This window comes from Scyliorhinus canicula, chromosome 16, assembly GCF_902713615.1.
Source record: "Scyliorhinus canicula chromosome 16, sScyCan1.1, whole genome shotgun sequence".
In the NCBI taxonomy this organism is placed as follows: Eukaryota; Metazoa; Chordata; class Chondrichthyes; order Carcharhiniformes; family Scyliorhinidae; genus Scyliorhinus; species Scyliorhinus canicula.
In genome coordinates, this window is record NC_052161.1 from 39,183,129 (window position 1) to 39,205,069 (window position 21,941).

The 21,941-nt window shown below is 47.3% G+C and overlaps 1 protein-coding gene across 1 annotated transcript in view; it reads right to left on the minus strand.

The window, feature by feature from the left end:
• The window catches only part of LOC119950873 (disintegrin and metalloproteinase domain-containing protein 12), a 451,211-nt gene that overhangs the window by 19,926 nt on the left and 409,344 nt on the right, over window positions 1–21,941 (minus strand). The window contains 3 exon segments of the mRNA XM_038773759.1: window positions 7,714–7,791; window positions 10,218–10,416; window positions 20,696–20,804. Coding sequence (XP_038629687.1) covers window positions 7,714–7,791; window positions 10,218–10,416; window positions 20,696–20,804 — 386 coding nt within the window.

Here is a 21,941-nt window from a genome sequence, read left to right on the forward strand (position 1 = left end):
AACAGTTGGATTTGCGGACAGCGAGGCAAGGCTAGCAGCCTATACAGGGGAACCCCTTGCCATAGTAGATATGACGATTACCCTGGTTATTTATGGGAAGAATCTATTCGGCTGCTGTTAATAATAGTAAAGGATCCTGGACTGAGTCTGCTGGGCAGTGACTTGCTATAATGATTCCGGCTGGACTGGCAACAGCTCTTCAGGGTGGGCACCGGAGGACTTTACAAAGTCTTGGAGAAGTACCCAGACGTCCTCCAGGAGGGCCTGAGCAAACTTAAGTGGGCTGTGGCCAGGACATAGGTGGACCCTGAGGCCCAGCCAAAGAACTTCCGGGCCTGCCCTCATTGGGCCGCTGCTGGTGAAAGTCGAGGCCAAACTCAGCCGATTGAAAGGCCTTGGTATCATCCAGCCAGTTTGCTGATTGAGCAGCATTAGTAGTCCTGGTATTAAAACCTGACAAAACCGTACACCTGTGCAGAGATTATAAATTGAAGGTAAACAAGGCCTCCTGTTTGGACAGGTGCCCAATGCCATTGATACAAGATTTATACGTGAAACTGGTTGGGGGTCATTCCTTTTCCAAGCTTGACATGAGTCACACCTATCTCCAGCTGGAGATTAATGCCGATTTCAAGCATTATGTGACCATTAATACTCAAAGGGGCCTCTGAGAGTACATGGCTTGAGCAATGTTTCACCACATTATGTCAAACAACCTGAGAGGACTAGAGTGTGTGGTGGTTCATTGGATGATGTCCTGGTCACTGGAGCCATGGAAGGGGAGCACTTAAGCAAATTGGAGGAAGTTCCCCAGTGGTTTTCCAAGACAGGCATCCACCTCAAGAGGGGAAAGTGCTTTCTACACCAAGGAAGTTTGGGGTATCGTGTGGATCGAGACGGACTACACCCGGTTGAGGAGAAGATGAAAGCAATAAAGCAAGCCCCATTCTGGAAAACATGACGGAGCTGCTGTCATTCTTAGGTCTCGTAAAATACTGAGGGAAATGTATTCCTTGCCTTGCGACCACCCTTGCCCCACTACACGCATTGCTGAAGGTCCACTAAGAATGGGCGTGAAAAGCGCCTCAGAAGCCTTCGCCAGGGTGAAGCAGGAGCCAACATCGGCAGGGTTATTGACACATTATGACCCCTCTGAGCCCCTTTTGGTGACGTGAGTCAGCTTGCTTACGGAATCGGTGCTGTGTTGTCCCACCTCGTGGCTGCCGGAAGGGAAAGGCCGATAGCGTATGTTTCAAGAACTTTGGCCACTGCAGAGACTATTATGCACACATCGTAAAAGAAGGGCTGATTGTCATATTTGCGGTGAAGAAATTCCACCAGTATGTGTATGGGCATCGATTCACCATTGTAATGGACAACAAGCTATTGCTAGGGCTTTTTAAAGAGGACAAGGCGTTCCCACCAGTATGTTCCTGACTAGATACAACGATTGGCCCTGTTGCTAGCAGCATACGTGTACGCATTCGAGTATCACAGATTGCAAATGTTGACGTTCTGAGCAGGCTCCCGCTGCCGACATGTTCCCCCCCTTTCCCCATCCTCATTGCAGACTAACAAATCGGTTTTGAAGCTTAACTCATGGACACCTAACCGGTCATCACCGCCAGATATGCAACTGGATACAAAAGACTCAATATTAGCGAAGTATGCCAGATTGTCTTACATGGGGGCCAGCAAGGGAAGCAGCCCACATAACTACAGGCCTTTGTTTCCAAACTGCAAGAGCTCAGTGTGGAAGACGGCATCCTCCTTGGGGGCCTCATGTGGTGGTCCCAAGCCAGGGCAGACAGGCCATTCTCTAGGTTCTGCACAACGGACACCCAGAGGTGTCAAAATTGAAGATGCTGGCCAAGAGCTATATGTGGTGGCAAGACCTAGATGGTGCAATCGAATGACTGGACCAACAATGTACCACATGCCAGTAACAGCAGAAGCTACTGCCAGTTGGCCCGTTGCATCCATGGTCAGGTCAGCCTTGGGTGTGCCTGCATGCCGATTTTGCTAGAGCTTTCCAAGGAACAACATTTTTACATGTGGTAGACGCCCATTTCAAGTGGCTGGAAGTCCATCGGATGTCGTTCCCCATGTCAATCTATGGCTCTCCTTCAGCTCCATGTCATCCCAGAGGTGCTAGTCACTGACACTGGCACCCCATTCACCAGTGATGAGTTTTAACGCTTTGGGAAGGCAAATTAAATGGGGCACATCCCTACGGCCCCGTATCACACTTCCTCGAACAGGGTGGTTGAGTGAGCGCTATCATGTGGAGAGGCAGTTAGCATGACCGGTGATGCGCCGGCAGAACTGTTGGTGGGCCGGTGGCTCAGGACCCACCTCAGCCTCATGTTCCCGATATTGGCGGGGGAGTGCAACATGGTCAAGAGCAGCAGACGTAAGACCATGGCAGGCGGATGCAGATAAGGAGTTTCCAACCAGCGGATGCAGTGCATGTCGGAAACTTGGGGAACAGTGCCCTTTGGCTTCTAGGGACAGTGGTACAACAGACTGGACCTGTTTTACACCAAGTGAAGATGCACAAACGGACGGCTTGAAAGCACCTCGATCATCTCAGGTGAAGGGGGCCAGTGAATGGGCACACCCGACCAGAACAACCATCTTCTAGCCACACTGCCCTGGCACATGGGGGGCTGGAGATGTCGCCCCCCCCCCCCCCCCCCCCCCCCCCCCCACTCTCCCCGGGGGGCCTTGACAACAAGATATGAAAGGTGGTGGACTCCGATTCCAAAATTGAGACCCAGATTTCCAAGGCTTTGGACAGCGACCTTGTCAAAGATCAGTCACCTGCGATACCCCCAGATGGTCTTCGCTAAAATGGCGCTCCCCTGACACGCTACATGCCCCCCAACCCTGCAATCACCGGAGGTGCAGCCACGGCAAAGATGAGCAGCCGTCCTCCTGCACTCCCTTCTTCAGAGGGACTACGGACTTCTGCGAGGGGGGGGGGGGGATGTTATAATGGCACAACCCAATTAATCTCCCCATGAACCTTGTGGAGTATCAGCTCCCCCACTGAGGCTCGTTAATTCATTGCCAGAAAAGCAGGCCCAGCTAGGAGCAGGACTGCAGACTAGTTCCGATTGGGACTGGGACTGGGACTTGTAAATACTTCCCTAGTGTAAATAAACCAGTTTTTTGACTCTCCTTTCCGGACTCCTCCATGACTACTAAAAAGGTAATAAATACCAAACTCAAAAAAGATAGTTCATGCTTGACTATGAACTTACCGGTTATAGGAGGATGCAATGGATTGGGTAATAAAGTGTCTAAATAATAGGAAATGAGGAGTTGTGGTGTAGTTATAGTTTAACAGCTCTCACTAATGGAGGCTGGCAGCCATTTATTTATTATTTAAAAAAAATATTTTTACTAAAGATTTTTTACTGGTATCAAAGACATCAGCCTAAGAACTAACATCAACCTAAAGAACTAAACGCCTTTAAGGAGCAGACGATGGCCGACCACCAACGGTTTCCACACAGGGACCCCTCCTCTTAGCTGAGTGGTGTCTCTCTCCCAGCCAGCCTCCATTAGTGAGAGCTGTTAAACTATAACTACACCACAACTCCTCATTTCCTATTATTTAGACACTTTATTACCCAATCCATTGCGTCCTCCTATAACCGGTAATGTCAAAGACATCAAACAGCCTAGAAGATGACTCCGACATAGTACATTGTCACAACAATACATGCATTTTTAAAAATAAATTTTAAAAACTCTAACCTATCTTATAACTCACCAGACAAACAAAAATTACCTACCCCCAACAATAATAATACCCATCATGTCCCACTCCCTCCCCCTTCTATCAGCTGATGGTGACTAATTTTTTTATCAACATAGAAACATGTATTTACAAGAATTTTACAACCACTGTAGCTTTAACTATTACACATAGTGTGTAACACCTCGACCCGCGGGGCCTGTCATACAAGGTTCAAAAATTGAGGTCACAAGTTGATTGAAACAGATACAGAAGGAAGTGGCTTATACAAAAGGAAAAACTGTTGAGAGCTGGCTGGGCCAGGCCATGGCCCGGAGTACGTCCACTCGATCATGTGGGGGCCAGTAGCTGGCTGTGCTCCTCTGGGAGGGAGCCACCACTCAGCTAAGAGGAGGGGTCCCTGTGTGGAAATCATTGGTGGTCGGCTGTCGTCTGCTCCTTAAAGGCGTTTAGTTCCCTCACCATGCTGGTCTGTTTCACCGATTTGAAAATGAATGAAAATCGCTTATTGTCACGAGTAGGCTTCAAATGAAGTTACTGTGAAAAGCCCCTAGTCGCCACATTCCAGCGCCTGTTTGGGGAGGCTGTTACGGGAATCGAACCGTGCTGCTGGCCTGCTTTCAAAGCCAGCGATTTAGCCCTGTGCTAAACAGCCCCGACTTGCAGCTGGATCTGTCTGTCCGTGGGACGGTAGGCAGTTAAATCTCCCCCCCATAATGGGACGATGGGAGTCTATATCGGGGATTTCTGCCATGTTACTTGTCATTGTTTCTGTGCGTCCTTGTGTGGCTAATGAGCCTGACCTTAGAGCTACATCTTTGACTGCACACTTGGCAGGTGTTTCCGGGAGGTGGGATTGGACCTTGGACTCTAGATTGCTCCTCAGCTACCACCTCAGCCACCTCCTCTTCTCAGGCTCCTTTTCAGGGCCTCCTGTTGCTGTCAGATGTGCTTGAAGAATTGTGTCCTTTCAATAAAGTGGATCTCATCTGAGCTAGTGTCATCCAGACGATGATGTCTATGTGGCATTCCTTGAGGTAAGCCTTCAGGGTGCCTTTGAAGTGCTTCCTTCATCCTCCTCTTGTTCAGGGCCTTCCTTGATCGAGGCAAAGAAGATTTGCTTTGATTGTCGGGTCTCTGACATTCTAAGCACATGGCCAGCCCAACAGAGTTGGTTTTGGATGATCATTGCCTTGGTGCTGGTTCTCTTAGCTCCTTCAAGGACAGCGATGTTAGTAAACCTGTCCTCCTAGCTGATGCAGAGAATCCGTCAGACAGCGTTGATGGTACCTCTCCAGGGCCTTGAGGTGGCGTCTGTACGGAGATCAGGTTTCTGAGCTGTAGAGAAGAGTTGGGAAGAGAACCGCCTTGTACACAAGGATCTTGGTGTCAGGAAAGATGTTGCCGTCATCAAAGACTCTCATCCTTAAGCATCCACTGGAGATGTTTGCGGATTGGATATGGTGTTGGATCTCCATATTGATGTCAACTTTAGTTGCAAGGAGGCTCCTCAAGTATGGGAAATGTTCCACGTTTGGTAGGGTTTCTCCGTTGATCTTGAGGGAGTGAGAGACCGTATCTCGCCCTAGGGCGAGTTGCTAAAGGACTTGAATCTTCCTGAGGTTGAGGCTAAACTGATTCTTCGGTATGTTTCTGTGAAGGTGTCAAGCATGGCTTGGAGATTCTCTTCTGAGAGATTGGAGATGGTGATGTCATGCACATACTGAAGTTCCACGAGTGCTGTCAGCATCATTTTCGTCTTGGATTTCAACTGGTTGAGGTTGAAGAGATTTCCGTCCATCCTGTAGACTATGTTCACTCCACTGGGAAGCTAGCTCTTGACAAGGTGAAGGATGGTGGTGGTGATGATGGAGAAAAGGGTAGGGATGGTGACATATCTCTGCTTGACTCTGGTCTTGCCTCAAAGGTTTCTGTCTTATTTCTGTCAGTGAGGACTGACACCGCCACCTTGTCATGGAGGAGTTGGAAGATGTTGATGGATTTCTCTGGACAGCCAGCCTTAGACAGGGTATTCCAGAGCACTTCCCGATTGAGTCAAAAGTCTTGGTCAGATTGCTGAAGGCCATGTAGAGTGGTTGATTTGCTCCTGGCATTTCCCTTGAAGTTGCCAAGCAGTGAAAATCATGTCCGCTCTTCCATGGTTTGGTCAAGAGCCACACTGGCTTTCCAGAAGGATTTCTTCAGAGACTGGGAGAAGGCAGCTAGCGAGGATTTGGGCGATGATCTTCCCAGTGATGGAAAGTAGAGTGATTCCTCAGTAGTTCCTACAGTCCGCTTTGTCTCCTTGCTTAAGAATGGCGGCCATGACGGCATCCCTGACATTGGCAGGAATTTATTCTCTGTCCCAGATTTTCAGCAATAGCTGATGGAGATGACGGGTGATCTCTTCTCCTCCAAGTTTGACAATCCCGTCCACTCCTGCAGCTTTTCCATTCTTCACGTGTTTAATGGTGGCTTTGACTGTCCATACTTGTTGGGAGTCCAAGATCATCTTTGATGGGGAGTTGGGAAATTTCCTCAGACGCATCCTCATCTATGATTGTAGCATGGTTTAGGAGTACTTTGAAGTGTCTTCTCCATCAATGGCTGATGTTTTCTCTGTCTCGCCAAGCTGACCGAGTCATAAAGGACATAGCTGCTAGATCGGGTCAGCAGCAGGTGGTGAGGGAACTAACAAAAAGGAAAACCATACTTGACCTCATCCTCACCAACCTGCCTACCAGAGAAGCATCTGTCCATGACAGTATTGGTGGGAGTGACCAATGTGAAGACAAAGACCCATTTTCACAATGAGAATTCCCTTTTTGTGGTACCATTACTGTGCTAATTGGGATAGACTTCAAACAAATGGAGCAACTCAAGACTTGGCATCCATGAGGCTCTGTGACCCATAAGCAGGAGCAGAATGTTACTGAACCATAATCTATAACTCTACGGCCCGGCATATACCCCACTCTACCATGAAGGTACTCGAGAGAGAAATAATAAAAGAACCAATGGCCATGATTAAAAATGACACGACAGCAAACTGAATTCAGTTAAGCTCTCTCACATTTAAGTGTTATTGACTTAAGGAACAAACTGTCACCTAGGTGAAGTAAATATGAAATCCATTGAAGTGTCCAGAGGGGAAATAAGGATTGATTCTTGAATCATTTGGGAGTGTAGGAATGAGACTTTATGATAGAAAATCAATGCAAAATAGTCAGATTAGCTAACACCACTTGGATAAAGTCTTGGCTAAATTGGCTTTTCTTGGTCCAGCATTCCTGTGAGTGGGACAGAAGTCCTATTCAGCTGTTTGTTACTCTTCCATGTAGACTCTAGGCTCAGATAAATCAACACATGACTCAAAATTTCTTTTGAAAATCCAGGGCAATTCCCCCCATAAAATATTCATAGAAAATATAATTTGCTGTCTTAATCATATTTTTCCACCAAAGCACATCACAGGGACCCTTCTGCCAAGTGGCACTGTTAATGAAAATGTGCTTTTTACTGTTAATGCTGGCCTCAGCCCTACTAATTTGTGAATTCTATTCCCAATACGGTAAGATGTGCTTTGCTTGTATTAGTGATGAGATGATACTTAATTTGCAACCATAGAAACATCTCTCATTCGTACAGATGTTATCAGTCGAGAACAAGACTAGTTTCCAACAGCAATAGATTTTAAAGAATTAAGAATGATTTAGGTTTAGAACAGATTGTTCTTCATTAAATGTAAACTTGCTTTGGACATTGAAGCACTTTTATTTTGAGTCGGGCGTGATCTTAACAGCTTTGATCTTAAGGAGTCTCCAACTGACCAAGAAAAGCAGCCAAATATCACATATAAATGCACATACATAATTATACAAATCTTTGCATAATTAGAGGGAATAATTTAGCGCTCACATTTTACCTGCAATGCTGCACAAACTTACCCCTTGCCCATGACATTTAGAAGCACATTCTACCACTGCAAATACACTTATGTTCTGGCATTGCCGGTTTAGACAAATCTGGAATGACACAAATATCTGTGTTAATCTAAATGTATATGAACAAGTTAAGTAATCGAGACTGGTGCCTCTCTTCAACCTTTGAGTTAGAACCATAGAATATAATTCCTACAGCGCAGCAGGAGGCAGTTCGGCCCATCGAGTCTGCACTGACCCGCTGAAAGAGCACCCTACCCAGGCCCACTCCCCCACCCTAATCCCGTAATCCCATCTAACCTGGGGCACCAAGGGGCAATTTAGCATTGCTAATCCACTTAACCTGTACATCTTTGGACTATGGGAGCACCCGGAGGAAAACCACGCAGACATGGGGAGAATGTGCAAACTCCACATAGACACCAAGGCCGCAATTGAACCCAGGTCCCTGGTGCAGTGAGACAGCAGTGCTAACCACTGTGTCACCATGCTGCCCCTTTATAAAGTTAAATAATCATAAATTATAAAGTTAAATAATTACTTATGTGAAGCACAGTTTTCTTTTCCTTATAAAGTAATATTGGACGCAATTCTCCCGGAGCATTTCGAAGCGTGGTCTCCAGTGGGAAACAAAGTGCAATTCCCATTGGGTGGTACAGTGTGATCCAGATCACATTCACCCACACTTGAAAATTGTTTTGGAGCCAGGATGGTTCGTGCCGAAAACGTGATGTGTGGGACCCGATAAATCCGGCATGGCTGGATCCTCAGAAATTGGGCCGTCTTTTGCCATGTCCCTGATCACCTGAGGACTGCAAAGACCTCTGAGCCCCCGGCATGGTCATCGTGCCTATCCAGAGAATTCAGCATCGACTGCAAGAAGTTCCTCATTGAGGGGCACTTCCATTTTAATGTCTGAGTAGTGCCAGCTGGATTGATGTATGGCCACGTGTGGGCACATCTTACAGTCACGTACCTGCGCAGCTCAGAAAGAACACTACCCACCATACCCCCATCCAATCTAACAGGCTACTGGTTATGGGGTCTCCTATCTCATGCTGCACTCAACAAGCTAATTTAATGGCTGCAAAAAAGGGTCTAGGCTGCTGGCTGTAGAACTGGTGGCAGCCCCTTGTTGTTGCCTTTGGGGAAGGTCTGATGAGCGATGGTGGGGATGACGTAGGGTGGGGGTTGCATGCGGTGAAGGTGGTCATCAGCAGCGAGTGGTGGGGCATGGCTTGTTGCAGCAAGCCCAACCCAAGAACTTGAGGACAGTGTGGTACGGGACTTGGTGGAAAGTGCTGTCTTTCAGATGAAACATATATGGCCCATAACTTCCTGGTTCCCCAGCGTCACAATTAGGGGGTACATCTATGATGAGCTGGGAAGCCCTCTTGGAGGTCCCCATGTAGTTGTTTACCAGGCAATTGCCCAGAAGTGCTAACCTCCTCTGGACAATTGTGCTGGGCTGGGAATCATCTGACAGAAGCGATTTAAATCGCTAACATCAGATGGTTCTGACAGTTTTACCCAGATAGTTATTCTGAAAAAGTTAGAGAAAAGAAAAAGCACTTCAACTCCAGAGTAACTATTTAAAAACCCCAGACCAACCCATACAAACCCGGGGAGCCTTCACAGCCCCCCCCCCTGCACCCTCCATTAACCCCCAGCCTGAACCCCTGCATTCTGTTGGGACCCATCGACCCCCATCCTCTCTCCCAGAATGACGACCCTCCCTTCCTCCCGGACTGACCTCACTGATCCCTCCTCCCTCCCTCCTGGACTGACATCCCTCCTCCCTCCTTCCTGACCTCTTTCCCGGACCCAGGTCTGGGTGCCGATGGCTCAAGCCCTCCCCACCCCCTGTAAAAAGGGCCAATGACTTACTTTTCTGCACCCCAGTTAGTCCATGGCGATCCAACCGGGAGCGCTATTTGCTGCACCTGTCTCATCCAGCCTGAGTGAGGATGGTTGGGTGAGAAGAGGCTTAGGAATTACAGTGCAGGTAAATCTGCCAAGAGTGCTGCAGATGTAATGGGCCAGGATATCAAAATTCAATCATACTTCCCAGTGTACAGGTCAACATTTATCCCTCAACCAGCCAAATTGATGTCTTTGCTCAGAGGAGCTGCAAGTACTGGCAGGAACAGCCCTTGCAGCTCAAGCTGAGTGTGCTGAAGTGGCTCAAGGAACAATTTCTGTTAATCTTCTCCGAGAGCCAAATGTACCCCAATATATCTCATTAGATCACAATATTATGCTAGGAAAACAGTGAGCGCCAAGGGAAAACTAACTACACTAATAAATCATGGTTAATGCCAGATCTCTGCAGCTGTTCAATTTCATTAATATAATCTGAAGTATTAACCTCCTAATAGAGATGTTAGTGTTCCGACTGCAATGGGAGATCATTCCACTCGTTTAACACGATGAAATCCTGCTGAAAGAGAATGTCTGAATGTTTAATTGAATGAATGCTCAACAGACTTTTGATTATGGCTTATTCCTACCTTCCCCTCTCCACATTTGGTGCCTGTCAGCACAAGCCCTGGGTCAGGCATATCATCCCCTAGATAAACATGTGTACCACGACACAAGATCTTTCCACCCTCTTGCAAGGGGATGTTAGTTTCTATGGAGACTGCATTTGTTCCAATAACTGGGCGGCTCGCTCCTCCCTGACATTGGATTTTTCCACACTGGGCATCTCTGTTAAGAAAAACAGACACACGGTAGAACTGAGGCGACATTTAGAAAAGGTGGAGGCTACACATTATACTTTGTATTCCACAGGATAATTAAACGTTGGTAAATTATGTAAAACGTTTGGTGAAAATTTCATCAATTGTGCCAAAATACTCAGCTAACTTTAGGAATTACAAATAAGTGAACCTTTTAAACACTGAATATCTTTCAACAGTTTTCAAAATATCCATTCTGTAATCGGGTCACACAATCACATTCAGAATTTTCAGTTTTTTAAACTGATGATAGACATTACAAAGTGCATTGGGAGACGAGTACTTGCAGAGAAATTCAAATCAATTTTTCATTTCTAATAGTGTCAATACGTAACAGGATTTTAGATTTTAGTTGTCAATTGTTCATGCAACCACCAGAGGGGGTCTCTTTCAATCTAATGTTATTAGTTTGGTTGTTTTGATTGACCAAGTTACAAACAGGCCTCATTCAGCTTAGCTTACATCTTTGGAAAACGTTCAACTTGCAGTTAATTTAAGTAATGCATAGCCTTAGCTGCCAAATTCACTGCGCAATAAATAAATGATGAGGCTCCTGTGCGCTGTATAAATGATTAGGCATAAAGTGGAGTTGTTTTTGTGCGTGTGCAAGACAGTTTTGCTGCGTAGATTCAGGTACTCATCGGTATTCTGCTGGAGAAATTTATTTTGCCTTCAGTCACGGACAATCTTTAAGTGTTTCTTTTTAGTTGCCCTGATCAAATAGATCAGTAAGTGGATGTATGTACTTTCTTACCCTCAAAGTGACTGAGTCACTTTTAATAAACCAGCAGCAAGTTTTTATGGATTTTAAATGAAGACGGTTACTTTATTTCTCGCATACTTGGCCTGGAGGTTAACGCACATGACGTACCCACATTATCACGCTAACATCAAAATTAGGCACAGGTGAAGATAAAACAGTAATTATAAAAATGAAATTTAACTCTATTTCAGTGCAGGTCTGATGCTTCTCAATTGAGTTGTTATTGACTGGAGTGAAGGTCTTGAATATGCAGTGATTTCTCCGGAGCTGCGATGGTTCATCTCGCTGTTCTGCCTGGAGGTTAACTTTTCAGGTGAGCTTGGAGATGGAACAGGTTTCAAGGTACTGGGGTTAGGCATTGAAGCAGCCAAATATGTTGCTTGTCACACTGTCACTCTCTCATTCTCTGATGGAATTCTGTCTGCAACAAGTTTGAATTTTCTGCTATAACTTTTGGCAGGAACACCTTCCCCATGTGACTTTGCAGCAAGTGTCAAATAATAGTGAGTCTGTTAATTATCAGACTTTTAAAACTTCCTCAGAGTGGCAATCAGCGGTGGGTTGCCACTCCGTACCGAGTTACCTGCGCTTAGGTTAGAAAGCACCTGTCATGAGACAGAAGAAGCAAAGCCTATCCACGGCTCCAGTGGTGAAGTGCAAAATGAGCCAAGAGAAGGAGGACATGCCCCCTTAAAGTAGTTGTGCTTAAAGGTCCCATTGAAAGTGAGAAGATAAGTTTCTAAAGTAAGTGGGGATGGGAATTCAGATTCTAGTGGTGGGATCCAAACATTGGCGGATGGGGGGAGTGCTAGCGGGAGGGAGGGGATGGTTCTGGCCATTGGAGGGGGGGGGTGGGGGGAGAGAATCTGGACATTGTGGGGGGAGGGCTGTGTCCCGTGCAGAGCTTGGTCTACGTGATTAAAATAGTTACTCTGAAGTTAAAAGTGCGTTTTTCACTTCTAACTCTTTGAGAGTAAAACTGACAGAACCATCCCAAATTAACGATTCAAATCGCTTTGTCGGACGGTTCTCAACGCAGCACCAGGAGAAGTTAGCACTTTTGGGGAGTCAGGCATTTATTTGTACAAAGAGAAGCTTTTTGTGTCTTTCATCCATGGGAGCACTTGCAGATCAAATTTAAGGGGCTGGAATTTGCAGTCAGTGGTGAAGCAATGGTGCTTGTTGCTGCCCACCAAGAAGGCTGCCCTCAAAGATCTGGGAGGCTTTTTGGTGTGAATCTCCCTTTTTCTTACATCAGTTTGAATCTGGCACCTAGTCAAGAGTATCGCCTGGGATCCAGCAGCAGTGATGTCAACAAGCAAGGTCAACAACCAATCAATTTGAAGTATTCTCACAGTCAGGAAACCAGGAAGACAAAAGCACTGCATCCCTTCATTTGTCAAAATGAATTTTTTTAAAGATGTGTGGAATTTCTTACCACAATGGAGGAATTTAACATTTGACAAATGAAAAATTACTGTTTCAGGGCTATTTATCATTAATTATAAACTCAGGAAACTGTTAAAATAACAAGATGCATCCTTTGCAAGAGTTTTAAAGCAGGGCCAAGAAGCTAGCAGTTCTCACAGTTCAATGATTTCCATTAAATCAAAACAAAATATTGCGGATACTAGAAATCTGAAATAAAAATACAAAATGCTGGGAAAACTCACCAGGCCTGGCAGCATCAGTGGAAAGGAACATAGTTAATGAGTTGGATTCTCCAGTTCCATAGCCATGCATTTCTCGGTGATGCGCCATTCGCTGGCAGCAGAATTCTGTCTTCCCGCCAATTTCATTTTGAAGCCGGCAAACCCGCAGGCAGGGTTACGTTGGCGGCAGGAAAAGTGAATTGCAATGACCAGGAATACAGCTAATGTATCGGATCTAAATGATCTTTTCACAGAACTTTTGAGCTTATCCAGCATTTTCTGTTTTTACAATGATTTCTATTAATGGCAGTTCTGGGGGACATGAATAGCGCAGTCTCTGGAGAAATGAGGAGTCACTGACAGCAACTTCTGAATTCCTGGGTCTAACTGTACACATGCAAACTCCAGATGTTGCTGCAACATCTGGGCCAAGATTTCTTATGAATCATCTCAGATCTGACACGTAATCAGTTCATGAGTAGCAAAGAATTGCTGAGTTGGTAAAGTAACACTAGCTATTCCTACTCCCTCCACAGGATAGCACTGTAACTTCTAAAAATAAACAATATGCCAAGTAGGCCTGTTATTCTGATTTGTTCCAAAGATGGTACTGAAACGTCTCTCAGTCTGCTACAATAAAACACAAGGGCCGATTTTCTCCAGATACTTTCGCACCAAAGAGTGCCAATATTGGTATCTTAAGCTGAAACACTAGTTTAGCCTGTGTTTACTGTAGGACAGCGATTAGTAGAAGAATTAAATCTTATACAAGTAATGGCTAACCAAATGCTTGTTAAGGAGATGATTGCCACTTGGTTTGTCTGCTTGCACTCATTACAAGGCTGGACGGCATTTGGGTGGAGAGTAACTTGACCTGGGGATGGGACAATTGGGCGCGGCCGTTTGGGCGCGGCCGTTTGGGCGCAGCCGTTTGGGCGCCATGGGACAATTGGGCGCAGCCAATTTGGCGCGGCCGTTTGGGCGCAGACGACAGAAATTCTTGTATTCAGAAAACTATTGTATTTGTTGTTGAAACATTCAATTTACTATTTTGAACTGTCAGTTGTGTCAATTTCAGCGGCCGGCTCACTTTGATCCGGAGAGGGAAGCTGCTCTCACTGAAGCAATCAGCCGGCCGCTGAAATTGACACTGCCCACTGCTCTCTCCCTCCAATCCAACTTTTAAGTTTTAATGTTTCTGATTGGAGGGAGAGAGCAGCCGGCAGTGTCAATTTCAGCGGCCGGCTGATTGCTTCAGTGAGAGAGCAGCTTCCCTCTCCAGATCAAAGTGAGCCGGCCGCTGAAATTGACACTGCCGGCTGCTCTCTCCCTCCAATCAGAAACATTAAAACTTAAAAGTTGGATTGGAGGGAGAGAGCAGTGGGCAGTGTCAATTTCAGCGGCCAGCTGATTTCAGTGAGAGCAGCTTCCCTCTCCGGATCAAAGTGAGCCGGCCGCTGAAATTTTAATTGGATCCACGATGAGGGTTTTAAATGTATTTAAAAATCTATGCTAGCGCTTCCCATTGTGAGTCTACGGGGGTCTGACCTCTCCCCCCGCCCCCCCGTAGACTCTCAATGGGACGCGCATGCATAGATTTTTAAATAAATTTAAAACACCCATCATGGATATCCGCGGCTCCGATACAACGCGGGTGGCTGTCTTGGACCCCAACACCCGCGTTATAAAGGGGGACTACTGTATCATGTATAAGTAAGAACACTGGTTTTTAAACAAAATGTAACAAAGTTTGTGCGACTACTAAATTTGATGAACACACCTCCCTCATGTTGACGCCAAAACGTCCGGCGCCAAAACAGCCGGCGCCAAAACGGTTGGCGCCAAAACGGCCGTGCCAAAACGGCCGCGCCCAAATGGCTGCGCCAAAACGTACCTAACCCACTTGACTTAATCAACCAACAGTGACCAGCTGATTAGGAATAAATGAATACTTGTTGAGGGATTTGAGCACACTAAAAGGTACATCACCTTTTACTGTTCATTTGCTGCTGGAAACTTGAAGAAGACTTGTGAAACACACCATTAGATTTCCAAGGGCAGTTTAAGATTTCCTCAACATTTTATCATCAGTTATCCCTGAAAATCTCTGAGAACTTCATCTCAAAAGACTAAGTTGCTGTGCCACTCAACCTCTTTGAACATCTGGGGGCTGGTTTAGCACACTGGGCTAAATCGCTGGCTTTTAACGCAGACTAAGGCAGGCAAGCAACACAGTTCAATTCCCGTACCAGCTTCCCTGAACAGGTGCCTGAATGTGGCAACTAGGGGCTTTTCACAGTAACTTCATTGAAGCCTACTCGTGACAATAAGCTATTTTCATTTTTTCCTTTCATCTTCTGAGACTCACCAGGAGAAAGGGAGTGCTTGGTCACAACATATTGCTCGGGATGTCTCTGGAACTGCAGGAGGAATAGGAGGAGGAATGAGATGGCAGGTAGAGGAGCAGCAGCTCCCTTCCTCAAACAGGTACAGGACATCCCTCTGCACCTCCTCCAGCTTCAGTGTCAGGTCCATGAACCTGTGGTGCCCTCTCATTCAGTCCCTGAGCCATCCCTGAAACATACTCAGTCCCTGAGCCATCCCTGAAACATATGCCTTCAGAACAGGTTGCTGAGTGGAGCTCATATATACTGCTCCCGAGACCTGCTAGTGTATGTTTTATTACCTTCAGGTAATTTCAAACTATGGTAATAATAATAATAATCACTTATTGTCACAAGTAGGCTTCAATGAAGTTACTGTGAAAAGCCACTAGTTGCCAAAATTCCGGCACCTGTTCGGGGAGGCCGGTACGGGAATTGAACCCACGCTGCTGGCATTGTTCTACATTACAAGCCAGCTGTTTAGCCCACTGTGCTAAACCTACCCCATGGTAATCAGCAATAAGTCCAAAATTGTGTGCTAATACCAGACGTTCAAACAGCAAAGTCTTTTTAGTACATCATCCATTTGGTATCTATTTTCACCCATTCTCCACCAAAATAACCCCAAAACATATCGAGCTGGATTCTCCGATTTTGAGGTCCCCAAGCCGGCATGGGAATGGTGGCATTTTACGACAGAATGGCATAAAACAGAATGGTTGGGGGCAAGCGGCCGAGCAGCGTAGAGCACCAGACTGTAGCTGCCGATATGGTCCGAAGAATTGCCGGGTCCATGGCCGCGCATGTGCATAGCGGTGGTCTGCAGCGGACCCGGCCTGCAACATAGTGCTCCCTCCCTGGGGCCGGCTCGCGCGGCCCAGACCAACCCCCCCCCCCCATAGTTCCCCCAGCCCTTGGCAAAGTCCCCCCTGCCCGTGGATTAGCCCTCCCCCAACTGTGGCGGCGCTGGACTGAGTCCACAGCCGCCAAGGCGATTTCCCGACGGATGAGACGCCGTCAGAAACACGGCCGGTCGGGGGCAGATCCAGAGTCATCGTGGGGGGGGGGGGGGGGGGGGGGGAGGGGGGAGGGGGGGGGGTGGGCTCAGGCAATATCCTGAGGCCATCGCTAGCCACTTTGGAGGGGGTGGAGCATCGTGAAATCGGCACCGCCCCCAATTTGGTCGTAAATGGGTATTCTCCGGCTGATCACCGAACACGATTTTGGCATCAGCGACTGGAGAATCCTGCCCATAATTTTCCATGGCTAACTGAACAAAGCATGCAAGTGTTTATTAAAAATTCAGGTCTATGGATGGTAATTTAATAAAGATTCACATTCTCATGTATATAGTGGTTTGTAAGAGATATAAAGAAATAGAGTTTTGTTCTTCAAATATGATCTTACAAGATGCCCATGAAATGGAATTGTGCCTGTCTGGTCCCTGAGGGCTAGATGCATGTGCAGTCTCGGTTTCCCAGGTAGGTTAGCACAGAATCACTTTCCTGCAAGAATCTGGTCGCTCAAACTAGAAGGGTCAACCCAAAGCCTGCATTAACCCAAAAACTGAAAGCAAGGTCAGATCACTGCATTCTGCTTGAAATATTCCGGTTTGACTCAAACCGAATGCTTCATAATGTACCCATCTGGTTTATATATAGTTTCATGGTTCCACATATCTTTCACAACAGAGAGCTCCAGAGTGTCCCTGTTGCTACTTTCATAAATTCATGCATAGCTTTCCCGAATTGACTTGGGGTATTTTCACAAAAGAAAATCTTGTTTGATGCTCCGTTTTCTGAAATTGGAATGAAATTAGATGTTGTGGCTTCAATCCCTGTTCAAAAAAGTAATTTCCTTGGTCAAAAGGGTTTTTCTATTAGCTATGGAATTCAGCCACCTGGGCCCAACTGGGAACACATGCCTTTCATGAAAATGTCTCAAATTTAAATGACTCGAACTAAATATATCTCTGTGTGAATGATGTGCAGCTTGTACGTGCTCAACCTGCATCAGAAGCCTGCTGCTTGCTGTAGATGTTATGGGCCCAGTTGTTGTCCAGGACACCCCCAGAAGCAGGCATAATGCATAGGCAACTGTTCAGCAACGATTTCAGACTACTCTGCATAAATTGTTGGCGACTGATCACAGCATGTGTTGTGTATGCTGTGTTCCAATGTCTCAGGTGCCCAGCACTCAAACCAGCAGTGCTTAAATGGATGTCAGGCAAAAGGCATGCTTGAACCTCTTCTTAACTGAATGTGGAGCCAGGACAAGCCTGGTGTTCCAGCCAGCTGAACTTTTCTCCTTACGCTGCGAGTGGCAAATTACCTCGAGGGCTGCAACAGGCAACCTCCCCCCCCCCGCCTACCTCCCAGTTCGTGGATAACATAAAAATGAGGCTGTTGGATCAATTTGCTGTGGTCCAGCTGATGGCCTCCCGTGGTGCATGAAGCATGGACTGCACCTGGATCACATCCCCACTTTGGCAATGATCTAATCTTTAACCCTTAGGGTTGCCCGGCAAATTTTGGATTATCAAAACTTTAATTAAAAGTATCACTGAGACAAACCCCTTCCATAAGAAGCCAACAGAGTGACCCTTTCTAGCTCAGCAAAGAAACCTGCTCTATAAGTGCAACACAGTCAAAAACTCTAAATTGATATAAAATAGGCATCATGAGCAAAGGATCAATCTGAATTGCTAGGAAAAATAAAACAGTCACATTGAATATTTAATGTAGGTTCCTAACAAAGTTTGATATTATTGTTGGAAATACAAAATAACCTGCTAGGGAAATTGGGCAGTAATGTCGGCAACAAAAGTAAAGGTCTGCAGGAATTGGTACATCATGGTTGGACAACTATATTAGCTTTCAGGGCAGCACCGTGGCGCAGTGGTTAGCGCTGCTGCCTCACGGAGCCAAGGACCCGGGTTTGATCCCAGCTCCGGGTCACTGTCCGTATGGAGTTTGCATATTCTCCCCTGTTTGCGTGGGCCTCACTCCCACAATGCAAAGATGTGCAGGGTAGGTTTATTGGCCACGCTTAATTGGCCCGTGATTGGAAAACAAAAATAATTGGGTACTTTAAATTTATTTTAAAAATGAACTAAAAACTATATTAGCTATCCTGGCAATTTCAACAGTGGATAAACAACTCTATTACACACTTTGGACGAGATTCTCCGGCTGCATCCGCCCGGCGTCCCGGAGTTCCCCATTCTACTCGGCTCGCCCGTGGCGTTCTTGCGGCAGGCGGGACGGGAGAATCCAGCCCAATGAAACTGCACATCAGGGGCGGGATTCTCCCCTATCCGGCGGGGTGGGGGGGGGGGGGGGGGGGGGGGGGGGGGTCCTGGCGGGATGGAGTGGCGTGATCCACTCCAGCATTGTGCCGCCCCAAAGGTGCGGAACCCTCCACACCTTTAGGGTCCAAGCCCTCACCTTTAGGGGCTAGCCCGCACCAGAGTGGTTGGCGCGCCGCCAGCTGGCGGGAAAGGCCTTTGGCGCCATGCCAGACGGGGCCGAAGGGACTCGGCCGGCCGGCAGAAGTCCGCGCATGCGCGAGAGCGTCAGCGGCTGCTGACGTCATCCCCGTGCATGCGCAGGGGGGGTCACCTCCGCGTCGGCCATTGCGGAGGCTGACACGGCCGACGCAGAGGGGAAAGTGTGCCCCCATGACACAGGCCCTCCCGAGGATAGGTAGACCCCGATCGTGGGCCAGGCCACCGTGGGGGTACCCCTAGGGCCAGATCGCCCCGCGCCCCTTCAGGGCCCCAGAGCCCGCCCACGCTGCCTGGTCCTGCCGGTAAGGGAAGTGGTTTAATTCACGACAGCGGGACTGGCATTACAGCAGCGGGATTTCTGCCCATCGCGGGCCGGAGAATCGCCGGGGGGGGGGGGGGGGAGGTGGGGGGGCCGCCAACCAGTGCAGCGCGATTCCCGCCCCCGCTGAATCTCCGGTGCCCAGCGGGGGCGGGATTCATGCCGCCCCCCGGCGATTCTCCAACCCGGCGGGGGTCGGAGAATCCCGCCCATGGATACTAAGCCGATGTGGACCATTAGAAAATTGATATGATGAGTGGAAAGTAAACTCAGATTGGTCAGAACCAGTCATCATAGATCAATATTCAATTCATTACTAAGGAAATATGATTCTGTTAATGCAGAAAATCAAACCCGGTGGAAAATTAAATGCCAGTTACAGAATACATAACCTTGATAGCTTGAAAATTGGACACCGTGGTCGTATACACTGCATCATTTACTATGGGCCAATATGTCCATAAATTATCAAAGAAATGGCGATTCTCCGCTCCGCGGATCAAGTGCCCACAACGACGTTCACGACGTCGCGTTTCACGACGGCGCGAACAGGGCCCGGGCACGACCTGTTCTGGCCCCCTCAGGAGGCCAGCACGGCGCTGGAGTGGTTCACGCCACTCCAGCATCCCGACGCGGCGCCAAATGGGCGCCGCGCCAACCCGCGCATGCGCAGTTGGGGCAGCTCAATCCTGCACATGCGCAGTTGGGCCGTGCCATCCTGCACATGCGCGGGGAACTTCTTACGCGCGCCAGCCCTGACGCACTATGGCGTGGGTGTTCAGGGGCCGGCCGCGGTGGAATGTAGGCCCGGGGAGGGGAGAGGCCGGCCTGCCGATCAGTGGGCCCCGATCGCGGGCCAGACCCCTTCGGAGGACCTCCCCCCCCACCCGGTGAAGGAGCCCCCCTCCACCCATACAGAGCACCCCCCCCCCCCCCCCCCCCGAGCGTTCCCGCAGAGTTCAGAGTTCCTGCCGGCAGTGACCAGGGGTGGTCGGCGCCGGTGGGACCCTGTCGTGTTGGAGCGGCCGTTCGGCCCATCCGGGCCGGAGAATCGCCGCTCGCCATTTGCGGCGATTCTCTGAGCGGCCCGGCGCGATTCGCACGGCGCTGGGTTTCGGGGGGGGTGGGAGAATCGCGTGCGGGGGTCGGGGCGGCATGGGGGGGGGGGGGGGGAATACTGCCCACGATATATAAGAGTTAAACAGCCTACCCTAGATTACAGATATATTTGTTCCTCAGTTAAAAAGGTAGAACAGTGATATCACTGTTAAATTAAACAAACAATGGTACTTCGCTTGCAGATTACTTAAATCTATACTCATCCAAAATTCTTGTAACACAGAGTGTAACGCTTCAATGTTGGCACGCACTGTTCAAAGAAGAGACAAATATAACAAACTCACCCAAAAAACTCAGTGACTTGTGCTAAAAATGAAAGCAAATCATAAGTATTTGATGAGAGGGAGTAACGGTAAAAGGTGATTAAAAACAAAAGTTAAGTGGAGGCTTGTAGAAGTTCACCAAAGGCTTTCTGTATGATTCCAGGTGGAGAAATTATGGAATAGAAAAGTCTAAGTCAATTGCTTGTGTCTTGAGAAGATAGAAGATGTATTGTCTGTACCTGATCTCACATTTTGCAAACAAACCAGTTGAGTCCTTCCCACAATTACCATACGGGTCACCCGCTGAGTTGACTCTCTCAAAGCAGATTCCAGGGGCGGGTTTAGCACCTAAAGGAGTCAGAACAATTTCAGTCACTTTTATGAGTATTTGTTAAAGAGAATAAAGAAAGTGTCAGGAAATGGAACTTCTTGTCATCTTGTACCAGTGACAGTTTCAAACTGATGAAATGCGAGATAATAGCGTTCACCTCATTTTTAGAAAAGTACCCGGCAACAAGTTGTTACCAAATATAAAAGCTGATTTACCAATATTGGGTTGGTGGAGGGGTGGGGTTTAGCTTCTCAAACCCTACCTGGAGCAACCTAAGGTCATAATGAACAAATTCTTGTCATGAGCTATCTATTCCCCACTCATTTCAAGTCCACTCCAAGATAATATATGCTGCAACTGGAGTTAATGCCACTTCACTAACATCAATGTCCTTGTGCAGAAAGACTGCTTTTCAGCCATGAAGGGAGAACAATCCTTTATTAAAAGCCCTCCATTTCGCAGCTTCGTTAAGGACTGATGACATTTAACTCAGCTGTGACAGGAAGAAATTACTGGCAGGCAGTCTCTGGAGTCAAACAAATAAGCATCTCGCCAAAGATCCTCTATAATAATGATGTTACGCATTGGAAAATTCAGCATTATGTGCTTTTCAGCTTTTGTGGTAGCTGCTTCAGGCAAACATCCTGGACCAGAAATCAAATCAGCTCTGACAATACCTTCAAAGCAGCTCTATGGTAGGTGCTGAGGTATAATTCATGCTGTATCAAATAGTAGAACATAGACTGTTCCTTTGATACTTCACAGTCGGGATTTCTTGTCTGTGTCAGGCCTACGAAATGACATGCTTATACAGGAGCACGGGGTGAAGCAGAAGTTAACAGGTAGGCTCCCCTGTGACCTTTTGCACACTTCCTAACATTTAGTTCAAGAGCTGCAAAGTTCACTTTGTTCTCTCCCCGTCAGGTTAATAGCAGTGAATGCCATTCAGAACAATCTGATTACCAAGTGTAAGAGTTGCAGTAGAACCATTATCAGCAGAAGAATTGACTTGTCTCATGTGTAGCATGGCACTGTCAAGGTCTCAGATCTTTAATAGCAATTTTAACTTCTTGCCTCGAATATTTTCCAAACATGATCAGAAATTTGATTTTCTGTGCTATGTTGTTGTTGGATTTAATTTAATCATTATCTAC